This window comes from Loxodonta africana, chromosome 12, assembly GCF_030014295.1.
Source record: "Loxodonta africana isolate mLoxAfr1 chromosome 12, mLoxAfr1.hap2, whole genome shotgun sequence".
NCBI classification, from domain to species: Eukaryota; Metazoa; Chordata; class Mammalia; order Proboscidea; family Elephantidae; genus Loxodonta; species Loxodonta africana.
In genome coordinates, this window is record NC_087353.1 from 32,302,450 (window position 1) to 32,329,849 (window position 27,400).

The following is a 27,400-nucleotide window of genomic DNA, read 5'->3' on the forward strand; positions in this document are numbered from 1 at the left end:
TCAGACACACACATAACACTCCTAGATACAACATAGTTGCACTGCTGAAAACTAAAGACAAAGAGAAAATCTTGAAGACAGCCAACAAACACAAGAAGGGGATTACAGAGAAAAATAAGTGATAGCATATTTCTCATTAGAACCTATGTAAGTCAGAAGCAATAGAACATCTGTAAAATACTGAAAGAAAAAAAAAAAAACTAAACCCAAACTTCTATACCCAGTGAAATATTCAAAAATGAAGGTGAATAAAATACTTTTTTGAACAAAAGCTGAGAGAATTTTTTGCATTCAAATGTATACAAACATTCTGGGCTGAGCTAGCATCTTCAACAACAAATTCTACCAAATATTGCAATAAGAAGTTCCTATTTTACATGAACAAAGACAAAACAGATGTTTTATGAGGCTAGCATTACCTTGTTTGCAAAACCCAGCAAGGAGAGTAATGAAAAAAAAAAAAATGGCAAACCAAACTCTCTCAAAGCATGTATATGAAAATTCCAAACAAAATATTACTAAGTTGAAACCAACAAAATGTAAAAAGGACAATATATTGTGACCAGGTTAATTTTGTTCCAGGAATACAAGGTGAGTTTAACATTAGAAAAAAATGTAATTCACTACACCAGAAAGTTAAGAAAAAAAACTCTCAATAGATGTAAAAAAATCATTTAATAAAATTCAACTCCCACTCTTGATAAAAATCCCTAGTACAAGGGGAACTAATTTTTTTTATTGTCATAAAAATATATATAACATTTGCCAATTTAATGTTTTTCATATGTACAATTTGGTGAAATCAATTATATTAATCATGTTGTGCAACCATCACTAATATCTATTGCCAAATTTTCCATCACCATAGAAGAAACTCAACACTTCCTAAACAATGACTCTCCCTGGTAACCACTAATAAACTTTGGTCTCTATACATTTGCCTAGTCTATTTATTTTATATAAGTGAGATCATGCAATATTTATCCTTCCATAATTCACTCAGCATAATGTTTTCAAGGTCCATCCATGTTGTGTCAGGACTTCACTTCTCTTTACGGCTGAGCAGTATTCCACTGAATGTATACACCACATTTTGTTTATTCATCTGTTGATGTCATTTGGGTTGTTTCCACTTTTGGCTATTGTGAATAGTGCTGCAATGAACATTGGTGTACATGTATCTGCTTGCATCACTGCTTCCAAGTCTTTTGACTACATATCTAGGAGTAGAACTGCGGGGTCAAACGGTAGTTCTATGTTTAACTTTTTGAGGAACTGCCCAAGCTGTTAGCTTTCTTATCTTTACCTCCTTAAAAGGTGTCTCTTACAAAGAGGGTCTTATTTTTAACCCAGTCTGACAATCTCTGACTTTTGAGTGTTTAGTTCAGTCACATTTAATGTCATTAGTGATATAGCTGGGCTTAAGTCTGCTCTTACTATTTATATTCTCATCAAGATGTCACCTTGAACACTAAGGTGCACCTGACCCAAGCCATGGTATTTTCAATCACATCATGTGCATGTGAAAGCTGGACAGTGAATAAGGAAGACCAAAGAAGAATTGATGCCTTTGAATTGTGGTGTTGGTGAACATTATTGAATATACCACGGACTGCCAAAAAAACAAACAAATCTGCCTTGGAAGAAGTGCAAGCAGACTGCTCCTTAGAAGCAAGGATTCCAAGACTGTGTCTTAAATACTTTGGACATGTTGTCAGGAGGGATCAGACCCTGGAGATGAACATCATGCTTGGCAAAGTACAGGGTCGGTGAAAAAGAGAAAGACCGTCAACGAGGTGGACTGACACAGTGGCTGCAACAATGAGCTCAAGCATAACGACTGTAAGGATGGCACAGGACCAGGCAGTGTTTCATTCTGTTGTACACAGAGTCGCTGTGAGTTGGAACCGACTCAACGGCACCTAACGACAACATCTATGCTTTATTCCTCTTTTTTCCTGTCTTCTTTTAACTTAACCAAATAATTGTTTTTTTTTTTCTCTATTAGTTTTCTTATTTGTTTTTTAAATAAGCTTTACTGAGGTGTGATTTAATGATTTACTTTTTTTAACTTTAAAGAAATTTCTTAGGAACTGATATCTCTTGATATAAAGACACATAATATAGCAATTTCTTCAGTTCCACTGTTTTTCTTCTGTTAAGTGAACTAAAGTAGAAATTAATGCCTTATTTTTAAAAAAAATTTCATCATTGTGAAGAACATAAGGAGTTTTGACAAATGTAATCATCACCAAGATCAAGATATAGAACATTTCTATCACCCCCCCAAATTTCCTTTGTATTCCTTTAAAGGCAATGCCCTCCCCTCTTTCTGACCTAAGGCAACCATTGATCAACTATTATTATAATTTTGCCTTTTCTAGAATTTCATTTAAATAATACCACACAGTATGTTGTCTTGGTGTTTGCTTTTGAGGTTATTCATGTTGACATGTATCAATAGTTCAATTCCTTTTTATTGTTGAGCAGTATTTCACTGTACGGATTTGTTTATACATTCACTTGTTAGCTTCTTTCTGTTTTAGGCTATTATGAATAAAACTTTCATGCACATTTGCATGCAAGTCTTTGTGTAATATATGTTTTGGCTTCTGTTGGGTAAGTTCCTAACAGTGGGATTTTTGTTTTGTTTTGTTTTATGGTAAGTGTATGTTTAAATTTCCAAAAACTTCAAAACTTTTCCAAAGTGGGTATGCCATTTTGCATTTTCACCAGTAATGTATGAGAATTTCAGTTGCCCCATATCTTCACCAACACTTGTATTGTCAGCTTTAGCCCTTCTAGTGGGTGTATGGTGTATCTCATTTTTCTCTATGCCCATTGCCATCGAGTCAATTCGGACTCAGTGACCCTATAGGACAGGGTAGAACTATGTTCTAAAATTTTACTAACTAGAAAATTTAACTTTTCCAAAACAAGAAATAAGTAGCTAACTAAAAGAATAACCCTAAGCCTCTTAAGTGTACTTTTTTTAAAATAGAGAAAGCTATTAAGAACTGATAGCTCTGGTTATGAATGGTTATTTATGGTACAGCCATTTCTTTAGTTTCCTCAATTTCTTCTGTTAATTCAACTAAAATATAAATAATGCTTTTTATTTTAAAAAAGTTATTGACACTATTTTTTTTTGTTCTATACACTTAGGCATTTTTGAAATTTTATACCATGAACGTTATGTTACCTTTATACTCAGAAAAAAAAAAAGTTAATTTCCTAAAGGAAAAAAAAAAACAAAAACTGATAGAATAGTCATAAAATTAGACAGTAGGGGGCAACATAATACTGCTATTTTCCTTTTAGAAACAGTATCTTCGGGCTAAAATATCATCAAATTCCATACTCTTGATTTTCTCTGAAAGGTTTGGGAACAATTTTTACCCTCATTTTTAAATGAAAACCCTGCGTGACTTCTAAGGAATAATTCACTGAAACCACCAGTAGTCTGGTACCTGTTTAACTTTTCTTTTTTTCCTATTTGGTATCAAAAGTCCTGATACCTTTGTAACTTTTTTTTTTAATCCTATTTGGTAGCAAAAGTGGTATTCTACATCTATTTTACCTTCTGCTCCCTTCTTCCCTCACCCCCTCTGGAGCCCAACACCCTCCCATCCAACTCCCACCAAAACATGTAAATCAATAAATCAATACAAAACAAAACTCCATATCATCATCCATAAAATAAGATAAAGGAAACTTGGAATAAATGCAATATTTAGTCCAATATTTATTATTTTTTTCACCCAATGCACATAAAACTTAGAATCTCACCTCTAGGGATATATTTCAAAGTGTATGCTACCAAAACAATTTCTAATGAAATTAGCATTTATATATGATAGCAGGTCAACTATGCTATGCTGCTTGGTAGGCACACTGCTTATTTGTATAGCTTTATCATTGGGTTCTACTGTTTCAATACTTTTACTTACTATACTTTAAAATATAACAATTCAGGGCAAGTTATGTGATAAAGAACAACTCAGCATTACCCAAAAGGATTCAGTTAATGTTTAATGCAAGAAAAAACATTGTAACTGTTTCATTATACTGTCTTCAATATACTGCCCAATTCTGTCTATCCAACTTCCCTCTGAGTATTTGTTTTATCCGGACAATTTCGATATTCTTTTCCTCTTTCACCAGGGAGGATGTGTTGGTGTCTTTATCTTGACATTTCCTTCATGTTAAATAAAACCAGTTGGGTCAACTCATACCATGGGGTTCTCTCTCTAGTATCATGTTTGAGCAAGATAAAGGTCCCCAAGACACAATGGCAGACCATTAAACCTTCCACTGATAAAGACCCAGTCATAAGCTTTTATACTAGTAGAAATGATGTGACTATCATATATATATATATATGACATCCATGATGTTTAAGAGGTTGTTTTTAAGGATTTTGGTTTCTGCATCAAAATAAGGAGTAGGGACAGCAACTCAGAATCTACCTCTAAATAATTAGTTAGATGAAAAATTCTAGGGCTCAGACAACATGGAATTAGTGGCAAATGAGAAGGCTCCAGGAGAGAGATCACAAAAGATACTTAGGAAAGGTGTGAGGTGTCAACAGCTGATTTTGGAATAGAAACAAATGGGAGTGTAATCAAGAAGTCACAATAAGGGCTAAAGGCAAGACAATCTAACTGAGTTCTCAGCTGATCTTGGACAGCCAAGGGAAAGTGAAAGAAGAGGTATTCAGGCATCAGACCACAGACGAAGAATCACAGCTCTGCACATGCGGTCCTGTGGGAACCCTTCGCACTGATGGAGCCATCCCTACAACCCTGAGAAATTTTTTTTTCATTGATGAAGCAGGGAATGTCGTCATTCCTGAGAACAGAAAGCCTAGAGAAAGATGTAATTTAAGTGCGGCAAGAGATATATTCCCTTGGGTAGACCCATTTCTTAGGATATGATTTGCTGATTTGGGGAACAGCATTCCATTCTGCTACAGAAGAAAACAAATCAGGTAGATGAAACTTACTGTGTTAAGCATAGACAAATAATTCAGTGACTTGTAAGACATGTTAGACAAAGTGTATAAAGCATATCATGTGTGACCATAGATAGAAGGAAGGACCAAGAGATACCTACTATTCACGAGGCACTGAAAATACAAAAGGCACCCCAGGCACTAAATATTCATAACATACTAAGTATGCAGGAGGCATAAGAGGCCCTCAATATTTGTGAGCTCTTCATTCAGTTACCTATTGGTGATACTCATTCTGACCTGCCCTCTGCCCAAGAAGTATAAATAAAATCCATGGTTCCTTAGCAGGGTAACTGGCAAGCTACAGCTGTGGCTGAGACTCTTCTATAGAGCAAGTGTGTACTGCTGGCCCCAGGCATGTTCCACCTGACTGAGTCCCCTGGTGCAAACTCCAACCCTAGTCCTCTTCATAAACACACATCAAGGGCAGGCTGATGAGGCAGAGTGAGAGTCAGGCATAAGAATATTTTATAATCCAAGATTCAGATACTGTGGTCTTTCCACCCCAATAGCAATGAGCTCAAGCACAGCAACGTCTGTAAGGATGGCGCAGAGCCGGGCAATGTTTCGTTCCATTTTATATAGGATTGCTGTGAGTTGGAACTGACTAGACAGCACCTAATAACAATCACAACAACAATATCTATTCCGAGTTCACGTGGGCTCTAAATCTCTTTTCATAGCTCATTATTCCCAGTCTCTAATAGGCTTAACTTGTCTCTAAAGGAAACAAACAAACATCATATTCAGACAGTGAAATAACCTAAGTATTGTAGCTGCAATAACAATGCTGCATATTTTTCTTTATTCATTATCTCACTAAACATCAGCTAAACCTCAGCAGTCTTGATGAAATAATGTCAAACTCTAGTGTTTAATCACAAAATGAAACAACATAAGTTCAGGAGAATTAAATGGAGGACAACATCAGCAATGCAGAATAGGTAAGAAATTACTCATTATTAATTACAATTTTTTCCCTTTAAAGTAATGATAATGAATAAAAAAAAGCACACACATACATATACCAAGAAAGAATCATTCCCCACAGCACAAGAGTTGTTTAAATGAAGGGTACAGCTTACTGGCAGTGCTTCAACTCTAATTATAACCCAAAACAGACATTTCTATATAAATTGATATCATTACAAATAGAGAAAATTTTTCTGCACAATAATATGAAGAGTAGATACCATCTCTGGGACGATACTAAAGGGTAGATTAAAAAAGGACAAATAAGACTGTTAGAGGCAATTCAATTTGTAAAACTATTTAAAGGGCCTTCTCCTTCCTTCTGAAAACAAATTAGAGAAAGTATTCAACACTATAGCTAGAGATAGGGCTCATTTCAGTATTAAAATTGTTCAATCTTTTTTTAATACAGGTTGTGTCATTCCCTAATTTCAACTTTGCCCCACTTCCATGCTTCCCCTCTCATTCCCCAAAGTGTTTTATGAATTAGTAACCTTGAGCTGTGCAAAAAAATTTTTTTCTTATTTGGAATATTTCTGTACTATCATGTAATGAACCACAAGATAGATTAGATACACAGATAATTAGATAAACAGATATAAAATAAGGCAGATTACCATAAATTGTATATTAAAACCAACCTCATTATTTCATAATTATACTTTTGTACAAAAATTAATATTATCTTGTTATTAATAGATAATTTTATATAAAAATACAACCATGAAATAATGAGATTATTTCCATATAATGCTTATAGGAATCAACCTTATTATACATGAGACTAAGATTATGTATATATGTAGTCTTATATATACAGACTGATCAAGACTAGCTATGCATATATGTTACATATATTTACAGTTATATGCAATTGTATGTTTCTTTATCCAACTGGACTATGGCATAAGGGACAGAAGGTGTAGTTACTTATTTCCTGAGCCAGAACACAGTGCTTACACACACTGCACATCCAGAATTGGTATTCCGTAATTGGGCTCCCGGTGGCAACACAGGTTGGCAGTTTTCCTTCTCCACTGTAAAAATAAAAGGAAAAACAATGAATTATACTTTCAAACTTACAATTAGCCCAATTTAATTTACTTATTACACTTAAAAGTTGGAGAACAAAGAAAGTTTCAAGATAAACTTCAAATAAAAAATTGTCTTACAACGAGAAAATAAAGCACTAGTACACTTGTAAGACTAAATAAAATAGGGTATAACGTTAAGGTAAATTATTTCAAAATTTAATGCTTTAATTATTATATCACACTATTATAAATACATACATACATTGGACATTAGAAGTCCATGCTTCTAATGAGGTAGAAAGACATCTACTGGTTACAATTAGCCTACCCTTCAAGAAGGCTGTCCAGTTCAGATTTTCTGTTATCTTTTGGAGTATGTTTGGTGAAGATTTCTAGAGCAAGATCTTCATATTGCTGTTTCTGTTCTGAACTGAGGGAGTCTAAAGATTCCAGTTTAATAAAAGCTTTTGAACAGGTACCAAAAGCTCTACCAGCACAGGCACAGAGTGCTAACAGGGAGTAGATCTCAACAGCAGGAATAATATCTTCATAGTCTCTCAGGTGAAGAGCTAGGAAAGAGATGACAATTTGGATTTTTAAAGGTAATCACAATTTCGTGAACATGCATGGGCAAGAATCCACATTAAGGTATTTTAGTTTAACCAGCATGAACTTTAACAAACTAAAACGATGGGAGACAGGGGACTAGTAAGAGGAAGTAGGCTACATGATCTCCAAGTTTTCTTAAAGCCCGTTTACAGCTCAAATCCTACAAAAATAACAATGACCAAATGATTCTCATGGCTGTGCCACTTAGAAATATACATACAGACCAAAAAATTCTGATGTCAAAATACATATCTTTTCTTCCCTCTAAGTTAGAAATTCCTGTGGCATTCCAGAAAAAGTAAATTAACATTGTACTATGTCATAATTCTCAAGATATCATGCTTCTTTTTGTTAAAAAAAAAAAAAAAGGCAGAGAGGTATAAAATTGTTTCCTCTTTGTATTTCTTTGAACAGATTATTGTTTTTTTGTTTGTTTTGTGGCAACGAGAGAACTTTGGGAAAAGAGAGGTGAAGATGTACCTCTAAATTGCTGGTTCAGACTATTTTGACAGCTGCAACATCTTATTTTCAGCTTTTCTATACTGAAGCTATAATCTCTTTCTTAAAAATGCACTATAGAGTTAATATCAAATTTGTAACCAAATTATATCTTTTTCTTCTCTAGACCTTACAATCTTAAAATTATCTTCCCATAGTTTAAGTAGTGGAAATTTCATAAAATGACTAAGGTTAAAACAATATACTCATGTATTTTACAATTAGATTTCTATACATTGGTTTGGGGGTCAAGTGCTTAAAATAAAGCTTAATGGAAGAAATTAAAAAAAATATCTTCAATTAGTTACTATAAAGAATACCCTCCAATCTTACATGTGGATATAACAGGTTCACAGACAATAATGTACAGAGCTAACATTAATTCAGATCATTTTATCACTGAAAGATAAACATAATAAAGCATATATGGATAGCTTCTTCTACCAGTAAGCATAGAATCTCAAATTAAAAGTCTAATCTTTCAACATAAATTTAAAAATTATACATAAATTGTATAAATACTATTTTAAGTACTACATAATGTATTATGTATATTATATTAACCAGTTAAAATTAAATAGAAAAAAATTTCAGTCCCTTTGCTACTAATAACAAAAAATAGGGATAAACTAAAAGAGAAATGTCCATAGAATACAAGAAGAAAACTAGGGAACTTTTTAGAGAAACATACATAAACAAAAGATTTTTTAAAAAGATGTTTCTGAATGAGAAAACTCAATATTATAAACACATCAACTGCCCCAATATTAACATATTTAATTAATGGAATTTCAATCTAAAATCCAATGGAACTTCATTGAGGCTCTCCTTACCCTCGAAAAGATTCTAAAATTAATCTGGATGAATAAATACAAGAGAATACCCAAAAAGTTTTTCAACAAGAAAAGCAAGCTTAACTATCAGATATTAAAATACAAAAGTAAAGTAAATGAGAGGAAGTATTGGCAGCAAAAAAGAGGAATAGAAATTAGTATTCTAGGAAGGGATTAAGAGTATGTATAAATTTAATTCATGAAGGTAGAATTTCAAATCTGTGAGAAAAGAATACATTTTAAATAAATGGTTTTAGGATAAGTTAGAAGCTATAATAAAATATAACATTTAATAACCTTGAAATGAAGGATTTCCTAAGCTTGAATCCTAAGTGAAAAACATAAAGGAAAAGATTGATAGATAGAACTATATCAAAAAACACTATTAATACGATCATCATGGCTACCACTTATTGAGGGCTCACTATATCCAGGCACTATAATAAATGAATTTTCTTTTCATGAATTTTCTCACTTAATCTTCAAAACAACTCTTTAAAGGATAGAGTATTAGTATCCCCACTTTACACAAAAACAAACAGAAACTTAGAGAGGTCAACTAATGAAAACTTTTAAATGCTAGGGGAAAATCAATATATATGACAGAAGATTACTATATATAATCTATGAAGAGTCCTTATAAAACAATAAAAACACAAACAATCTCTACAGAATTCCAGAAATATTCAAACAAAAGAATTACTCTAGAAGGGTTTTTTTTTTTTTAATCATACCAGTATAATATAGACATAGGGTTGCTATGAGTCAGAATCGACTCAATGGCAATGGGTTTGGTTTTTGGGGGGGATGTGCCTCTCATGATGATACGAGTTGCCGATTGATGATTCCATTGTGGCCTAGCCAATGTGATACAAGGAGGAGAGGTGAGTCGTAGCAATGCTTGCAGCACTGTCATGGCCAATCTGAAGGAGCTGTGATGGCTTAGTCATTCACAGGCTTTGGCTTATAACATAATTTTCATAATAATGCTATTTTTAGGGTTAATATAGCTAAACTCTAGGATATTATTAATCCAGAAGAAATCAAGATCTTGATACCACAAATGGGCCGATAAGTACATGAAAAGATGCTCAACATCATTAACCATTAGGACAGAGTAGAACTGCCCAAAAGCGTTTCCAAGAAGCAGCTGGTGGATTCGAACTTCGACCTTTTGGTTAGCAGCCAAGCTCTTAACCACTGCGCCACCATGGCTCCCATTAGTCATTAGGGAAATGCAAATCAAAACAACAATGAGATACCACTTCACACCCACTTACCTTACCTTACCCGTTGCCATCAAGTCAATTCCAACTCATTCCTATAGAACAGGGTAGATGTTGCCCCATAGAGTTTCCAAGGAGCAACTGGTGGATTCGAACTGCTGACCCTTTGGTTAGCAGCTATAGCAATTAACCACTACACCACCAGGGTTTCCTTCACGCCCACTAGGATAGCTATTATTAAAAAAAAAAATTGAAAACAACAAGTGCTGGTGAAGATGTGGAGAAATTAGAACCCTCAAGGTTCGTCAAATGGTGCAGCTGCTACGGAAAAGAGTTTGGTGGTTCCTCAAAATGTTAAATATAGGATTACTACATGACACAACAATCTCACTCCTGGAACTGAAAGCAGGAATGCAAACAGATACTTGTCACGAATGTTCGTTGCAGCACCATTCACAATAGCCAAAAGGTGGAAACATTTCAAGTGTCCATTAACAGATAAATGCGTAAACAAAATGTGATATATATATATATATATAATTTATCTAGTCATAAAAAGGAATGACGTCTTGATACATGCTACAACATGGATGAACCTTGAAAACATTAAGCTAAGAGAAATAAGCTAGACACAAAAGAACAAATATTGTATGATTCCACTTCTATGAACTATCTAGAACAGGCAAATTCATAGAGGCAGAAAGTAGATCAGAGGTTACCAGTGCCTCAGGGAGGAGGGAGTAAAGAGTTATTGTTTAATGGGTCTAGAATTTCTGCTTGAGGTGATGAAAAGTTTTGTAAGTAGACAATGGTGAAGGCTGCACAACACTGTCAATGTAATTAATGCCACTGAACTGTATACTTAAAAATGATTAAAAAGACATATTTTATGTTGCATATATTTTACCACAATTTTTTTTTTAAAATCCTGATACTGCATGGAAACCCTGGTGGCATAGTGGTTAAGAATTCAGCTGCTAACCAAAAGGTCGGCAATTCAAATCCACCAGGCGCTTCTTGGAAACCCTATGGGCAGTTCTACTATGTCCTACAGTGTCGGTATGAGTGGGAATTGACTCTACAGCAACAGATTTTTTTTTTTTCTTGACACTGCATGTAAATAATCTTCTTATATAAACTGTAGTACATAAATACCATGGGATATTACGTGGCTAATAAAAATGATGACATAGATCTATATTTACCAATGTGCAAAGATAAACTACAGCATGCCGCTGGGGAAAAATACAAGCTCCTGAACAATATACATTGTAAGATACTATTTTAAGTAAACTAAATTTATTTTTTTTTTATATATAATTATATAGGCATGCAGAGATGTCTAAAAGGAAGTTCGCCCCAATGGTAACTGTGATTATCTCTGAGTAGCTCGGTTTTAAGTTATTTTACTTTTTTCTTTGTATTTTTCTGTTATGTTTGAAATTGTTAGATAAGTATCATTTTTTTTTTTTAAATTAAAGGCTATAAAAATATATCTACATATGGGAAGATTTTACAACATACTATCATGTTTTTTTTAAAAAAAGAACACAAAATTATGTCCTGTTATACTCCCAATATTGCAAAAAAATAATAATAATAATTTAAATGTATGTGTGTGTGTATTCAAAAAGATACGGACTAGGCTATTGAAAGTGTTTGAATGGATAGAATAATGAATGCTTTAAATATTCTTTTTTTGCTTATCTCAAACTTCTGATTTTTCTGTGAACTGTAGGTAGAGCCAAGTATTAAGAAAAAGAATTTCAAAAACAGAAATGCACAAAGCAAGATACGTATAGCATAATCTCAAACATGTAAGAAGAAATCCCTAAGAACAAAATGTTAAAACTAATTTAAAGGCAAACTGAAAGAGTTTATCCTTCATATTCCGTTGATAATTTTTCAGACATACTGTACTCATTATGTAATAGGCCCACCTGTCTTCAGTGCAGTGTCAACGTATCCCTCATAGAGCTGCCTCTGTGCAAGGATAAAGAAGTGGTAAGCCTCAGCCCCTCTCCAAGCGTTGTCTGTGAAACGACCAGCTGTAGACAGAACTTCCTCTTCCAGCAATCCAGCCAAAGCAGAAGTGGCCTACAAGTAAAGACCACCCACATTCTCTGTCAGCACAAACACATACACAGGATCAACTACCACATAATATCATAACAATGAAGATAACGTCTGAAATTGTTATACACCGAAATACCTACCCGAGCAGATGTTATCATTACAAAAAATGTCATTAAAGAGTTAATTTTTCCACTGTAATTCATTGTGTTAAATTAGAATTATCAGATTTTATGACAGAATTTTAATAAGAGATTCATCTATATATTAAAATAATATATTCTAGGAAAGTTTTTAAAAACTCACTGATTAAAAAGGATTATTTACCAGGTGAGTAAAATTTTTTAACAAAAATAAATTAAAACAAAAGACAGACCAATCTTACAGAAAAAATATTTAATATTTTTAAGTAGAAATTTCTAAATTTGAGTACTAATTCTATTCATTTTCCTCATATCATTTAAGAATATAAATGTAAACATGCAAATTAAATGACATCCATAAACAGAAGTTTGATAGTTTTTTTTTTTTTCCCCCTTAAACACTTCAGATGAGTCAGAATCAACTTGAAGACAACAGGTTTTAACATTATTTAATGTTCTATTTTACCTCTGAACTCTTTCCTTTCACTTTTCCTTGTTGGGCATTTTTCATCTGTTCATGGTATTGCTCTATAAGTAAAGCTGACAGTACATACAGCTTCTTAACACGTAAAGGTTTAGTTCTTTTCCTTGCTTCTTCATCTGCAATCTTGAAAAATTTTGAGGAATATACTTAATACACATTTGTACAAATATCATTTTCAAAATTAACTACATCCTGATCCTCCAAAAAGAAGAAAAGTAGTAGGGTGGAATATCGCATATTACCTATTTATAAGAAAATGTAAAAGTCCATATTTTTTTCCCTAGAACTTATTTGTACTTAGCTCTCTTCTTAGTATTTAGCCCTTAGAAATAGAACTCAAGTCAATGTTAGAAAATAACAAGTCCTGTTAAATAACTAAATCAGAACGAAAAAAGTTTTCATGGAATGGGTAATACTTTTCATAGCCCAGAGATATTTAACATAATGTTCCAAGCACACAGATACAATGAAGTTAACATGGTGCATATTCAGAAGTTTACATTTATTTTAACAATTTTAAGGAAATTTTCTACTTTTTTATTAAATCAAATGAGAAAACAGAGTACAATGTATAATTTACATACTTTAATACTATACTAGTCTTCTTCCCTCCAAATGCATATTATGAAAACTGTAATGTTTTTAAAACTCACACATGTAAAAGAATTCAAAATTCCTTTGATTATCAGCAGGATTTAATTCCCGGTGAAGGGACTTTGCACTTTGTGGTCCCTGCAAATTCCATAATGCTTTGTTAACTTCAGTATTAAGTAAATACACAATTGTTTAGGTATCAATAAGATGCTAGTAAAAACAATACCAAGAAAACATTCGATTATGTTGTTGTTAGGTTCCGTCGAGTCAATTCGGACTCATAGTGACACCACGTAAAATAGAACAAAACACTGCCTGGTCCTGCGCCATCCTCACAATCATTGATGTGTTTGAGCCTGTTGTTGCAGCCACAGTGTCAATCCATCTTACTGAGGGTCTTCCTCTTTTTCACTGATGCTCTACCTTACTAAACATGATGTCCTTCTGCAGGGACTGGTCTCTCCTGATAACATGTCCAAAGCACGTGAGATGAAGTCTCGTCATCCTCACTTTCAAGGAGCACTCTGGCTGTACTTCTTCCAAGACAGACTTGTTTGTTCTTCTGGCAGTCCATTTTCAATATTCTTTATTGAAATGTTCTATAATATTCAATGTTGCTGGCCAAGACCATAATTCAAAGCAACAATTCTTTAGTTTTCCTTTATTCATTGTCCAGCTTTCACATGCATATGAGGCAATTGAAAATATCACGGCTTAGGTCAGGCGCACCTTAGTCCTCAAACTGATATTTATGGTTCTCAACACATTAAACAGGTATTTTGTAGCAGATTTGCTCAACGTAACACATTGTTTGATTTCCTAACTGCTGCTTAAATAAATAAACAAACAAATAAATAAATTTTATTTTTTGCTTCCATGGGCATTGATTACGGATCCAAGTAAAATGAAATCCTTGACAACTTCAATCTTTTCCCCATTTATCATGATGTTGCTTATTGGTTCAGTTGTGATGATTTTTGTTCTCTTTTATGTTGAGGTGTAATCCATACTGAAGGCTGTAGTCTTTGATCTTCATCCATAAGTGCTTCAAGTCCTCTTCATTTTCAACAAGCAAGGTTGTGTCATCTGTATATTGCAGGTTGTTAATGAGTCTTCCACCAATCCTGATGCTACATTCTTCTTCATCTAGTCCAGCTTTTCAGATTATTCACTTGGCATACAGACTGAATAAGTACAGTGAAAGGATGCAACACTGATGTATACCTTTCCTGATTTTAAACTGCACAGTACCCCCTTGTTCTGTTCAAGCAGCTGCCTCTTGGTATACATACAGGTCCCACACAAGCACAATGAAATGTTCTGGAATTCCCATTCTTCGCAATATTATCCATAGTTTGTTATGATTCACGCAGTCAAATGCCTTTGCATAGTCAACAAAACACAGGTAAACATCTTTCTGGTATTCTCAGCTTTCAACCAAGATCCATGACATCAGCAATGATACCCCTCATTCCACGTCCTCCTCTGAAGCCAGCTTGAATGTCTGGCAATTCCCTGTCAATGTACTGCTGCAACCATTTTTTAATTATCTTCCACAAAATTTTACTTGTGTGTGATATTAATGATATTGTTTGATAATTTCCGCATTCTGTTGAATCACCTTTCTTTGGAATGGGCGCAAATATGGATTTCTTCCAGTCGGTTGGCAGGTAGCTGTCTTCCAAATTTCTTGGCATAGACAAGTGAGCACCTCCAACGCTGGAACCATTTGTTGAAACATCTCAATTGGTATTTTGTCAATTCCTGAAACCCTGTTTTTTACCAGCTGAAGAATGTAACTTGGACTTCTTCCTTCAGTACCATCGGTTCTTGATCATGTGTTACATCCTGAAATGGCTAAATGTTGACCAATTCTTTTTGGTACAGTGACTGTGTATGCCTTCCATCTGCTTTTGATGCTTTATGCATCATTCAATATTTTTGCCCATAGAATCCATCAAAATTGCAACTCAAGGCTTGAATTTTTCTTTCAGTTTTTTCAGCTTGAAAAATGTCAGGTGTGTTCTGGCCTTTTGGTTTTCTAACTATAGGTCTTTGCACATTTCATTATAATATCTTACTTTGTCTTCTCAAGCTGCCCTTTGAAATTTTACGTTCAGCTCTTTTACTTAATTTCTTCCATTCCTGGTAATTACTCTACACTCAAGAGCAAGTTTCAGAGTTTCTTCTGACATCCATTTTGGTCTTTTCTTTCTTTCTTGTCCTTTTAATGACCTTTTGCTTTCTTCATGTATGATGTCTTTGATGTCTTCTCACAACTCATCTGGTCTTTGGTTATTAGTGTTCAATGCATCAAATTTAGTCTTGAGATGGTCTCTAAGTTCAGGTGGGATATATACAAGGTTCTATTTTGGCTCTTGTGGGCTTGTTTTATTTTCTTCAGCTTCAACTTGAACTTGCATATGTGCAATTCATACTCTGTTCCGCCATTGGCCCCTGGCCTTCTGAGTGATGATACTGAGCTTTTCCATTGTCTCTTTCCACAGATGTAGTCAATTTGATTCCTGTGTTTTACACCTGGTAAGGTCCACGTGTGCAATCGCTGTTTAAGTTGTTGAAAAATGGTATTTGCAATGAAGAAGTCGTTGGTCTTGCAAAATTTTACTATGTGATCTCTGGTATCCTTTCTATCACCAAGGCCGTATTTTCCAACTACCAATCCTTCTTCTTCATTTCCAACTCTTACATCCCAATCACCAGTAATAATGAATGCATCTTGACTGCATGTTTGATCAATTTCAGACTGCAGAAGTTGGTAAAAATCTTCAGTTTCCTCATCTTTGGCATTAGTGGTTGGTGTGTAAACTTGAATGATAGTTGTATTACCTGGTCTTCCTTGTAGGTGTATGGATATTATCCTATCACTGACAGTGTTGTACTTCAGGGTAGATCTTAAAATGTTCTTTTTGATGATGAACATAACACCATTCCTCTTCAATTTGTCATTCCCGGCATAGTAGGGCCATGTAATTATCTGATTCAAAATGGCCAATACCAGTCCATTTCAGCTCAGTAATGCCTAGGATATCGATCTTTATGCATTCCATAAATTCAGTTATAGTAATAATAAAACAGAGGGGTTTTGCTGTAACAAATACTTGTTTACAAAGAAAATGGAAAATGTGTCCCTTAGCATATAAGAAAACATTTGTAACTACAACAAACCAAATACCCACCAAGATTATTATATTACCTTAAACATCAGTTGAGCAGCATCAAAAAAGTAATTGGCTTTCCGATAGAGTTCTATGGCATCAAGAGTTTTATTCTTTTCCAATAAATGAGATGCATACCTAGCTAGCAGGGATCCAATTTCTTTCATACTATGATTTTTAGCCAATTCAACAGCTTTGTTCCACTGGGGCGGGAAGGGGGACATACCATTCAGTTACTCAAATATTCCAGCCACACATGTCATAAAAATTCACACAATAAAGCTTTAAGTATATAATAATAAATAACACCATTTCCTAAAAACTGGTATGTTTTCAAATCATTTACATCAAAATCTGGCAATTATAAACTAAATGTGTCAAAATGATTAAATTATTTAAGATTTGTTTAAGAAGTGCATCTTAAAAGGAAAGCTTTAAAGTTTATATAATCACATTAATCTTATAATTCTATTTTTTCACAAACTATGAGCAAGAAGAAGATATACTTGTTTATAATAAAACAAAATACACAATTTCAGTTAAGAAAATGCCCTATCAGATTTAATGCTGAAAAGCTATTTTTATAAAACAAGTGGAGCTTTATAAAACACTTTAAGAAAAATACTTAAAAGAATACAGTACCACTTTGTGGACTGAAAGTCAATCATTTCTATTATAATTCTGCACTTTAATTTTAGTTAAATTTCAGCCCTTAAAAATATCAAATGCATGTTTTCTATAAAGAGAAAGGAAAATAGATTTGCCAAAATAAATATTAATAAAGTAACTCAATTGTTTCCTCTGGAAACAGCCATTAACAACTGGTCCTTCACTGAAGGCAAAATCCAACCCTAATAAAATGTAGAAAATTATGAAATTACTTCCAGACAACAACTTGCCAAACTAACAGCACAGGGTTTGTTCGTGTTCCCATATTGAATTAGTCTGAGTGGGTCATCATCCATAATGGTCACACTTCAAGAGGTAAGTGCAAACTCCAACACTTTCTCAGTCTTTGAGAGAATATCTAGTTCCCTTCACAAAATTCATCTCAAGCTCTCTAACCCTCACACTGGCCACCATTTTTAAAGGATAACTAGGGTGACTTTAATTCTGCTTTGACTTAAAAATTCTTCAGAGAACAATCTGCACAGGATCGTAAGCTTCAGGTCCTTACTTGGTTGAGATGTACACAGGTATCTACAGCTGCCTTTGGTTGATTACATTTTAAAAATGCCATCACAGCTTGTTCACACATTCCAACTCTCACAAACATTTGTGCTATTTCCTGTAGGAACAAAATATTACTATCAGATTTCATAGATCAAGGGAATCACTTATATTTTAATTTGACAAAACTTTATATGATCTTAACAATCTTAAATTTACTGGTTGCTGTTGTCAGGTGCCATCAAGTCTATTTTTAATTCATATCAACCCCCTGTGTCAGAGTGGATCACCGGGTCTTTCTCTTACAGAGCTGGGGCCCCCGCCTGTGTTCAAGTCGCCAACCTTTCAGTTAGCAGCTGAGGACTTAACCATTGTACCGCCAGGGCTCCTTACATTTACTGGTAGTTACAGTGATTTTTCTTTTAAATAGACATGGGGCAGAAGCTACAACTCAGAAAGGATGCTAAAGCATCATCTTCTACAAAACTAGCGCTTCACTGGCTCATGATGTGAACCCGATTTTTAATCAAGTCCTGAATATACTATACTCTTATTCTCTCAGTTTACTAGCTAGTTTACAGAAACGTCAAGTTCCAAAATAAGTCCCACACCAGTAGGTGGGAAAAAAACAATCCTTTAAGGCAACTGCTGGTATACTCAGCATTGATCATTAATTAGAGGCTTAAGGGAAGCCTCAAGTTCACAGATCTCTAAAACACCTCTATAAACAAATGCTCTAGAGTTTACCATCATCAGTTCAGGAAGCTGGACCCAAAACAGAACTCCCATGGAGAGTGATGGAAGGGAGGAAGAACCACACAAAAAACTGATCATATTGCTTGGTTGCATTCTCCATTTTCAGAAAAACTTTTTTTTTTTTTCTTTCTGAATATCTAATTGGCTGGAGTTTTTCTCTCCCTGCCCCCACTTCTGAAATATTTTGGGAGATATCATAAAAGCACATCTTTTTTAAAGTAATGGTTATATTTTTCTGATTATAAAGTAACACATTCTTATAGTAAAAAAACTTAAGAGAACAAAAAAAAAAATTAAAGTTACTCATAATCTTGCTAGTACTTGTATATAAACCTATTGCCATCAGGTTGATTCCCACTCATAGCGACCCTACAGGACAGGGCAGAACAGCCCCATAGAGTTTCCAAGAGCACTTGGCAGATTTGAACTGCCGACCTTTTGGTTAGCAGCTGTACCACTTAACCACTACGCCACCAGGGTTTCCAGTCCTCATATACAGCCACTCTCAATATTCTGGTGTAAATTCTTATTATTCTTGTCCTACGTATGTCTGCATGCATGTATGTATGTGTGTATGCACTGTAATTATACAGCCACTCTCAATATTCTGGTGTAAATTCTTATTATTCTTGTCCTACGTATGTCTGCATGCATGTATGTATGTGTGTATGCACTGTAATTATTACGTACACATAGTTACATATCCTGCATTTCTCACTTAAAGATTATGTACATTTTCCCTCACTATTAAAAATTTTTCCAAAACTTGATTTCATATTTGCAGTACTAAAGATTTGTATTATTTTAATTATTATTATACCTATAATTTTTTAGTATTTACTCAGTAATTTTTTTTTAATATTGCTATTCTGAATACTCTACAGCAATTTTATTTATTTATATATTTTGCTTTATCAGACACACCTAACAGATGATACTAATGTAGGATACACTATCACCACACCCAGGGTTATAAGGAATTTGTTTCTTTCTCATTCAAGAAAATACATAGGATTGACAATGTCAAGTGAGAATCCTGTTATTACAAAGATAACTGCTCTAATTCAGAGAAAAATGTATTATCAGAATTGTCCGGGCTCTGTAGTTAAGACTTGCTCACTCTATAGGTATTGTACAGCTCAATGATTTACATTTTGGATAAAACAAAAAAAACACAAACTCATTTACATTATTCAACAATTAATTTAAAATAAAACAAAACTCATTGCCGTGGAGTCCATTCCAATTCGTAGTGACCCTATAGGACAGAGTAGAACTGTCCCATAGGGTTTCCAAGGAGTGGCTGGTGGGTTTGAGCTGCTGACCTTTTGGTTAGCAGCCTCTCTCTTAACCACTGTGCCACCAGGGCTCCACAATTAAAGAGGCTTAAAAAATGATCTTTTTAAGCCTCTTTTAATCCTTTACAATTAATTTTAAAAAGCTTAAAAAGAACATTGAAAACAAAGTTATACAGAATTCCTTCAGTGTCTTTTTTTTTTTAACATTAAATACTTTATTGTTAGTATAACCTAATAGGTCAAACTATTTTTTTAAACTTTTGTTATAGCAAATTTCAAACATACATACACACATACTACTCCCCCATGCATTTTGGATTATTTTGAAGCAAATCCTTGACAACACATCATCTCATCTGTAAATAGTTCATGTATTCGGCTAACTTTTAAAGGCAATTTTAGAAAACTGAGGAGACTATACAATACTATGATCACATTACGGTAGTAGGAATATGGCTGATTTTTCTCCCCATTTTCAAGAAGTCTCTACTATATTGTTTTAATAATTAAAATAAAAGCATCATTCCATGTCTAAGAAAGTATAAAATTATGGACTAATTAGAATATTCCCTGACTGCCACATAAGAACCTTATAAAATAACCTAACAACTCCAAAAACTAAAATTTATAATACATACTGGAAGTAATTTATTGTTTTCTGGAAGCGAGTTTGCAAGAGTCTCTAACCCCTCATAATCTTCTAACATATAGTAACATTCGGCTAAGCGTTCCTGGTTCCGGCCTTGTACATAATATTGTACAGCATTCAACCTATGCAAAGAAAAAAAGAAAACTTTTAAAACTAATGTGAATCTCCTGTAAATAAGCACTTTCACCAAAAATGTTCCTTCACTGGAATTACCAGTATTAGTATTACTCTATTCATCATCTTCAGTTACAGAATACCTTGGGGGTGGGGGGGCGGGGAACCACGATCTAAAGAATGGAGCAATGTTTAGTTGCAATGTTCTTTGAATATTCATAAGAAATTTTGTTTAATCTGGTATACAGCTGTAGTATTCCCTAACACTGACATAAACAGATAGGCATATTGATTAAAATGAAAACAATGAAAGCCAATAATTACTAAAAATAATCCATAATAAAAAAACAAATATAAAAAAACTTTTTTTTTCAGTGATAAATCGTACAGTGCTTAGAATTGTATACTATCATCTCAAAGAGTTCAAAGCTGCTCACAGTTCCAGTTAAGCACAGGTTTTGTGAGTTTGGAAACTCCAAAGTTTTACATTGCTCATCCTACAACTTTTAGGATCTCTTGCTCACCAATGTGAATCTAGGGCTATTGGTATTTTAGGATCAAGGAGGATGGTCTTCATTTTCTTTGCATGGTTTCACAGAGAGGTGCTCAGGCGGCTACAATTTAAAGTGCTGCATGAATAGAACTGGTGGTCTAGACAGCTTACATACCACTTTTGTCGATCTGCAAAGTAGTCTCCAATGGCATTATGGGCTTGCTCAAGGAGACTGTCATCTGCATCACCAGATCCAGTTTTCAGGAGTTGGAGGACTCTAAACCAATCTCCTAACTTCAGCCGGAGGCCAATAGCAAGGTCTCTACAAACAATGGCATTCATTCATTCATTCATTCATTCATTCAACAAGTACACTTTTTATTAAGTTCCTACTATGTGCTAGGCATAGTTCTAAGTGCTGAGAATACATAGCACTGAATTAGACTGAGAAGGTAACTCTCTAAACATTTCAGAACTTTAAAATGGTCTTTAAACATGACCATAAAACTTAGCCTGACTATATATCGAGGTAACGGAAAGGACCTGGAGTGGAAAAAAGGAACAATTTTCTGCCTTTTACTTTTCCCCAACTTCTAATTTTTTTCACAAAATAACAATTTAAATAATAATCATTTATTTCCACCATTTTCTTAGATATGATCAGATTTATCTCAAAATCTAGGGCAAACACATGCTTGGTTTTATATTTCTATTCAGGGCTTTAGTGTTGTATTAGGGATCAACCGTTAAGTACAAATAATACTAATGAAAACTAGACATAATGTTTACAGCTATAATGAAGTTCTTACATTATTTTATATAAGTCAAAAATGAAATATAAAGAATAAAACAATATCTAAATACCTTTACTTTTTATTGTATGTTCCTTGAGAACTGAAAATTAAATAATGGCCTAATTCAAAAAAAGGAACCGAAATAACGAGCTGAGTAATAATGATAAAAGCCACCCAGTATCTGAAGTTCTATTGTATTTTTTTCCTACCAAATGAAAAATCTCCCAGGGTCAGTCATTAACAGGTGTACAACCTGGGGGAGAAGAAACTTGAACCTGCTGCTGTCAAGTCAATTCCAACTCATAGCAACCCTATAGGACAGAGTAGAACTGCCCCGTAGGGTTTCTGAGGAGCAGCTGGTGGATTCGAACTGCCAACATTTTGGTTAGCAGCCGAGCTCTGAACCACTACACCACCAGGGCTCCCAAATTATAAACCATAAATTAATGAGGGGTATGTGGAATATCTAGGCTGTAATCCAAATTGAAAATAATTTTCTAAACAAAATAGTGTAATACATTTAGTCTATTTTCTGTTCCCCTAGTTGTGGAAAAAAAAAAAAAAAACAGGAACTCTGGAAATGTTCCAGTATACATGGGCCTTGTTACCTTCTGTCCAGATCAAGATACATCCTTTCAGCCTCTTCAAACCTGCCAAAATAGGCAGCAACTTCAGCCTGCTTCATTGACTCACTCTGTAGATTGCCCAGGAGCTTCACAAACTTAATGCCTTGATAGTCTTTGCAGCGCACAAATGCTTGCTCTGCAGTTTGTAAGTCCAGTTTCTGAAGTGCTGCTTCAGCCAGTAGGCGCCTTTATTTAATAAAAAAAAAAAAAAAAGACACAAAAAGCCTATTGCAAATTGCTGGTAATCATGTCTTGAACCAGAATTCAACTATTTTTTCTGTTGTTTTTTAGCAAAACATGGTAAGAAGTGATTATTTTACCATATGTAGACATTTTTCATATAATAGCATTTTTTTATGCTAAGTATTTCCAACTCTAAAATGAATTTCTAGATTTTAAAAAGAACAACAAAAATGAAGGTCATCCCCATCAGGAGGCTAGGATGAAGAGATGAGACTTTAAAAGCATACACTACAGGTGTATGCTTGGGGAGTTATTTTGTTTTGTTTTGTTTTTTAAATACCAAAGTCGGGGATGTGGATTGTCCTCTATGAATTGAGATGCATCTTCAATTCCAACTTTCTCAATCAACGCTCGACTATCTCGCAGGGACCGAATTTCAAAGTTAATGATATAATCCTTGTTTGGATGTTCTGCATTCTAAAAGTAAAGATGAAGAGAATGGAATTTCAAATCGTTGCCTTTAGAATATGTACTCTTTTTATAATAAAAAAAGAAACAAGGAATGCACCATATAGTGATCAAAAACAGAGAAGAAAGGAATGTCCAGGTTTAGAGTCTTTTGAGTTATGTGGAAAACACCCCAAACCACAAGTAAAGGTCCTTCTGTGGCTATCGTGTTGCCTGTGGGCAATGGTAGACGGGACCCCTTACAGTTACATGTCCTAGTTTCCTTCAGTTCCAATTGTTCTTTCCCCAAAGTGCTACTCCCTTCTGTTAAAAGTGCTGCTGCCCCTCCACTGGAGCAAAAACCACCATACACCACAGCGTCTACTCTCACTCTTTCATCAGTTGTACCCTGCCACGTCCCATTAGGTAGCAGGCAAACAAACAGATGAAAGGAAAGAAAAAGAACCAGTTCTCACCACTACTTTCCTTTTGTAATTTAGCAGGCTGACCAAATTGAAAAAAAAAAAAAAAAAGCCAGTCTTACAGAAAAGAGCTAGCTAACGGCCACAGAAAGGAAACAAGCAGTTATAAACAACTCATTGATATTCTGTATATTCCAAGTAATGAAAAAAAAAAAAGCATAAGAGATGACTAGTACTCCATGTATGAAACAACAGCAATGATTTCCAAAACTCAGAGTTCTCTGAGAAGATAAACTAAGCCACCCATGTCACCTTTTGACCTCCCAACTAAACCATTATAACTAGAAAATGAAGTCTTTAGGAACTCCAGGAAAATAGAGCTCATTTGGGAAGAGCATGAGGTTTGGATTCTAATTCCTAATTCCATTGCTTACTAGCTCTGTGACTACTCATTCCCCTCCCTGTCTACCCAGGAACCAGGACTGCCTTCACCAAATATAAACCCAACCATGTCGCTCCCTGCTTTACTCCCCCACTGACCCAGCCCCCGGTTCCCAGTCTTATTTCTGCCAGTACTGCAGATGACACACAGCAGCTTTGAAGCCAGGCAGCTCGGAGTCAAATCATGCCTTTACCCACTCCTAACTGGGTGACACTGGCAAATGAGCCTACCTCTGCAAGTCTCAGGTTCCTCATCTGAAAACATGGAGATAATAATCAAACCTACTTGCTGGAGATGTGAGGATGAAATGAGATAACATATATCAAGCATTTAGCACAATGCCTAGCTATACTGTTCACATTATTCGGTCCCAGAACTGACCTAGAGCTCTCTTGCTTCAGACTTTTGAACAGACACACCTACACTGGCAGAATCACGGGACCTCCAAACGCTTTCCTAACCAAGCTAGCAAAAGAAATTTAACTTTTTTAATTACCTTTAATATCTCATCCAAAAGAACAGATTTAATTTCTAAATCCTCAAAGTTACAAATATACCCAGAAGTCTGAATGGGTTCCTGTAAAGACAAAAACAAATGTTATGTTTAATTACAGAAGAATTTCCCTCCTTTAACATATCACGTTTAATTTTATTACCAAAATTTGCAAATGAACAGGAAAGTACAGAGAATGTTACCAACTCCCATACGCCCGTCACCTACGTAATTGCTAACATTTTTGTAAAATATGCTTCATTTAATTTCTTGACTAAAGTTTTCTTTTAAGTAAGTAAATTAAAGATATCATGATATTTCAGCCCTAAATACTTCAGTACGTATCTCCAAAAGGTAAAGACATTCTCTTACATGACCACATTAATATTATTACATCTAACAATTAATATTAATTCCCTAATGACATCTAATATCCAGCCTAAATTTTCCCAATTAATCCAAAATGTCTTATATAGCTTGATAGTTTTAATTTATGGGATTCAACATTAAATTTAATTCTTAGAAAAAATCAACAAACGCTAACATTTGTATCTTAGGGAGCCCTGGTGGCGCAGTGGTTAAAATGGTCAACTGGTAATAGAAATGTCCGCGGCTGGAAATCATCAGTGGCTTTGAGGGAGGAAGATACGGCTGTCTGCTTCCATGGAGATTTACAGCCTTGGAAACCCTAGGAAGGCGCTATGAGTTGGAATCTACTCAACAGCAGTGAGTTTGGTTTTTTGGGATTTAATATTTGTATTTAAGTACCTATATCAAAGAAGTCCTATACCCTATAATAAGGTTTTATTTGGTAAAGTGTAAATACATGAGTTTGTTACATGTCTCTTATCCTAGTGTTATACACAATAGAAACTAGATTTGTAGAGATAATGTATTTGTATAACTTAAAGTAGCTGCCCTAAATTCTTGGCAGAAAAAATAGATATAAATATTATATAAATAAAAACAAACTCTCAATGTACTTACTACCTCTAAGAATGCTATAAAAGAAATATGACGATGTTGTTTGGTAACTGAAATAATACCAGAGCCTAAAAAAAAAATCTGCATTTATATCATCATAAAATAGGAAACAACCAAAATCAAAATGAAATAATATACCATATTTACATTTCTGAAAGTTAGCCCTTCATATAGAAATAACGGCAGAAACCACAGAAATTGTAATAAAAAGAATACACCAAGAAAGATTAAAGAAAGAGGTAAAAATTGAGTCACATTTAGCTTGAGCTTAGTATGTCTATGTTTAAGAATAAGGCTCTTGCATGCACAGTATATGTGTTGGTAAGGTTTTAAATGCATATTTTCTTTTTAAAAGCACAAATTGTTAAGGGTCAAATTACATGAAAATTTTTATGAAATCGTGTTTTCTCAAAAAAAAAGTTCATATGGCATAAAAAGAATATGCTTTTATGAGCAATAACTCTAAAAGAATCAGAACAAAATTTGATTCAAAAAGAAAGTATACGTAATGAGATATTGGTGGCATAGTGGTTAAGAAGTACAGCTGCTAACCAAAAGGTCAGCAGTTTGAATCCACCAGCTGCTCCTTGGAAGCCCTATGGGGCAGGTCTACTCTGTCCTACAGGGTCACTATGAATCAGAATCGACTAGATGGCAACAGGTTTGGTTTTGGTTTTTCATGTGGTAGGAGCCCTGGTGGCATAGTGGTTAAGAGCTCCTCTGCTAACCAAAAGGTTGGCAGTTCGAATCCACCAGCCACTCCTTGGAAACCCTAGGGGGCAGCAGTTCTACTCTGCTCTATAGGGTTGTTGTGAATTGGAACTGACTAGGTGGGAACGGGTTTGGTTTTTTGGTTCATGTATTAATTATTTCGATACTATATGTAAACCAAATATACTTTAATAAAAATGTTTACCAGAATTTTTGGCTGGATAATGTAAACAAAGTAAGATAGTTAAAAGAAAAATAGTCATAAGAGATGATCTGTAGATTAAAAACAATACCATTTCACCTAAAGCACAATGAAATGTTCAAAAAAAAACCCAGAAATAGAAATGGAGAGTGAGTGAGAGAGAGATCAAAAACTAAGAGTTTCCAAAATAAACTAACAATATTGGTACATAAGTACATATTTACAAATATCTAGGTAACTCAGATTTTAAAAAATTCAACTTCTGCTTGAATCACTTCAACCAATTTTCATTTCCAAAATTTGGTAGATAACTAGTCACATTTCATTTGAATATGAAGTTATAGACCAGCGGTCTCCAAAGCAGGGTATACTTACCCAGACAGTATGCAAGATACTTATTTTTATCAAAACAGTTTTGAAAACTTTACTAATGTATAATATAACAAGGCACACTGGTATCCTTACTCAGTATATAAGCCAGAAGTTTCCATAACTGTCATGGATTAAATTATGTCCCCCCAAAAATGTGTGTATTATGGTGGTTAGGCCATGATTCCCAGTTTTCTGTGGTTGTCTTCCAGTTTGTGATTGTAATTTTATGTTAAAGATGATTAGGGTGGAACTGTAACACCACCTTTACCCAGGTCACACCCCTGGTCCAAAGTAAAGGGAGTTTCCCTGGGATGTGGCCCGCACTACCTTTTATCTCTGAAGAGTTAAAAGGAAAGTGAGGCAAGCAGAGAGTTGGGGACCTCATGGCACCAAGAAAGCAGCACCAGAAGCAGAGCGCATCCTTTGGACATGGGGTCCCTGTGCCTGAGAAGCTCCTCAACCAGGGGATGATTGAGGACAAGGACCTTCCTCCAGAGCTGACAGAGAGAGAAAGCCTTCCCCTGGAGCCGACGCCCTGAATTTGGACTTGTAATCTACTAGACTGTGAGAAAATAAATTTCTCTTTGT

The 27,400-nt window shown here is 34.6% G+C and overlaps 1 protein-coding gene across 2 annotated transcripts in view; it reads right to left on the reverse strand.

The window, feature by feature from the left end:
* Positions 1 to 3,721: 3,721 nt before the first annotated feature.
* WDR35 (WD repeat domain 35) overlaps positions 3,722 to 27,400 on the reverse strand; it is a 76,970-nt gene continuing 53,291 nt past the window's right edge. For both annotated transcript variants that reach the window (XM_003411905.4, XM_003411904.4), the window contains 11 exons: positions 24,547 to 24,627; positions 23,080 to 23,216; positions 22,539 to 22,742; positions 21,312 to 21,458; positions 20,519 to 20,651; positions 17,834 to 17,944; positions 16,695 to 16,859; positions 12,869 to 13,009; positions 12,127 to 12,283; positions 7,349 to 7,589; positions 3,722 to 7,023 (listed from right to left, as the gene is read on the reverse strand). In XM_003411905.4, the coding sequence (XP_003411953.2) occupies positions 6,873 to 7,023; positions 7,349 to 7,589; positions 12,127 to 12,283; positions 12,869 to 13,009; positions 16,695 to 16,859; positions 17,834 to 17,944; positions 20,519 to 20,651; positions 21,312 to 21,458; positions 22,539 to 22,742; positions 23,080 to 23,216; positions 24,547 to 24,627 (1,668 nt within the window). In that variant the 3' untranslated portion in view covers positions 3,722 to 6,872. The remainder of the gene's footprint in view (positions 7,024 to 7,348; positions 7,590 to 12,126; positions 12,284 to 12,868; positions 13,010 to 16,694; positions 16,860 to 17,833; positions 17,945 to 20,518; positions 20,652 to 21,311; positions 21,459 to 22,538; positions 22,743 to 23,079; positions 23,217 to 24,546; positions 24,628 to 27,400) is intronic.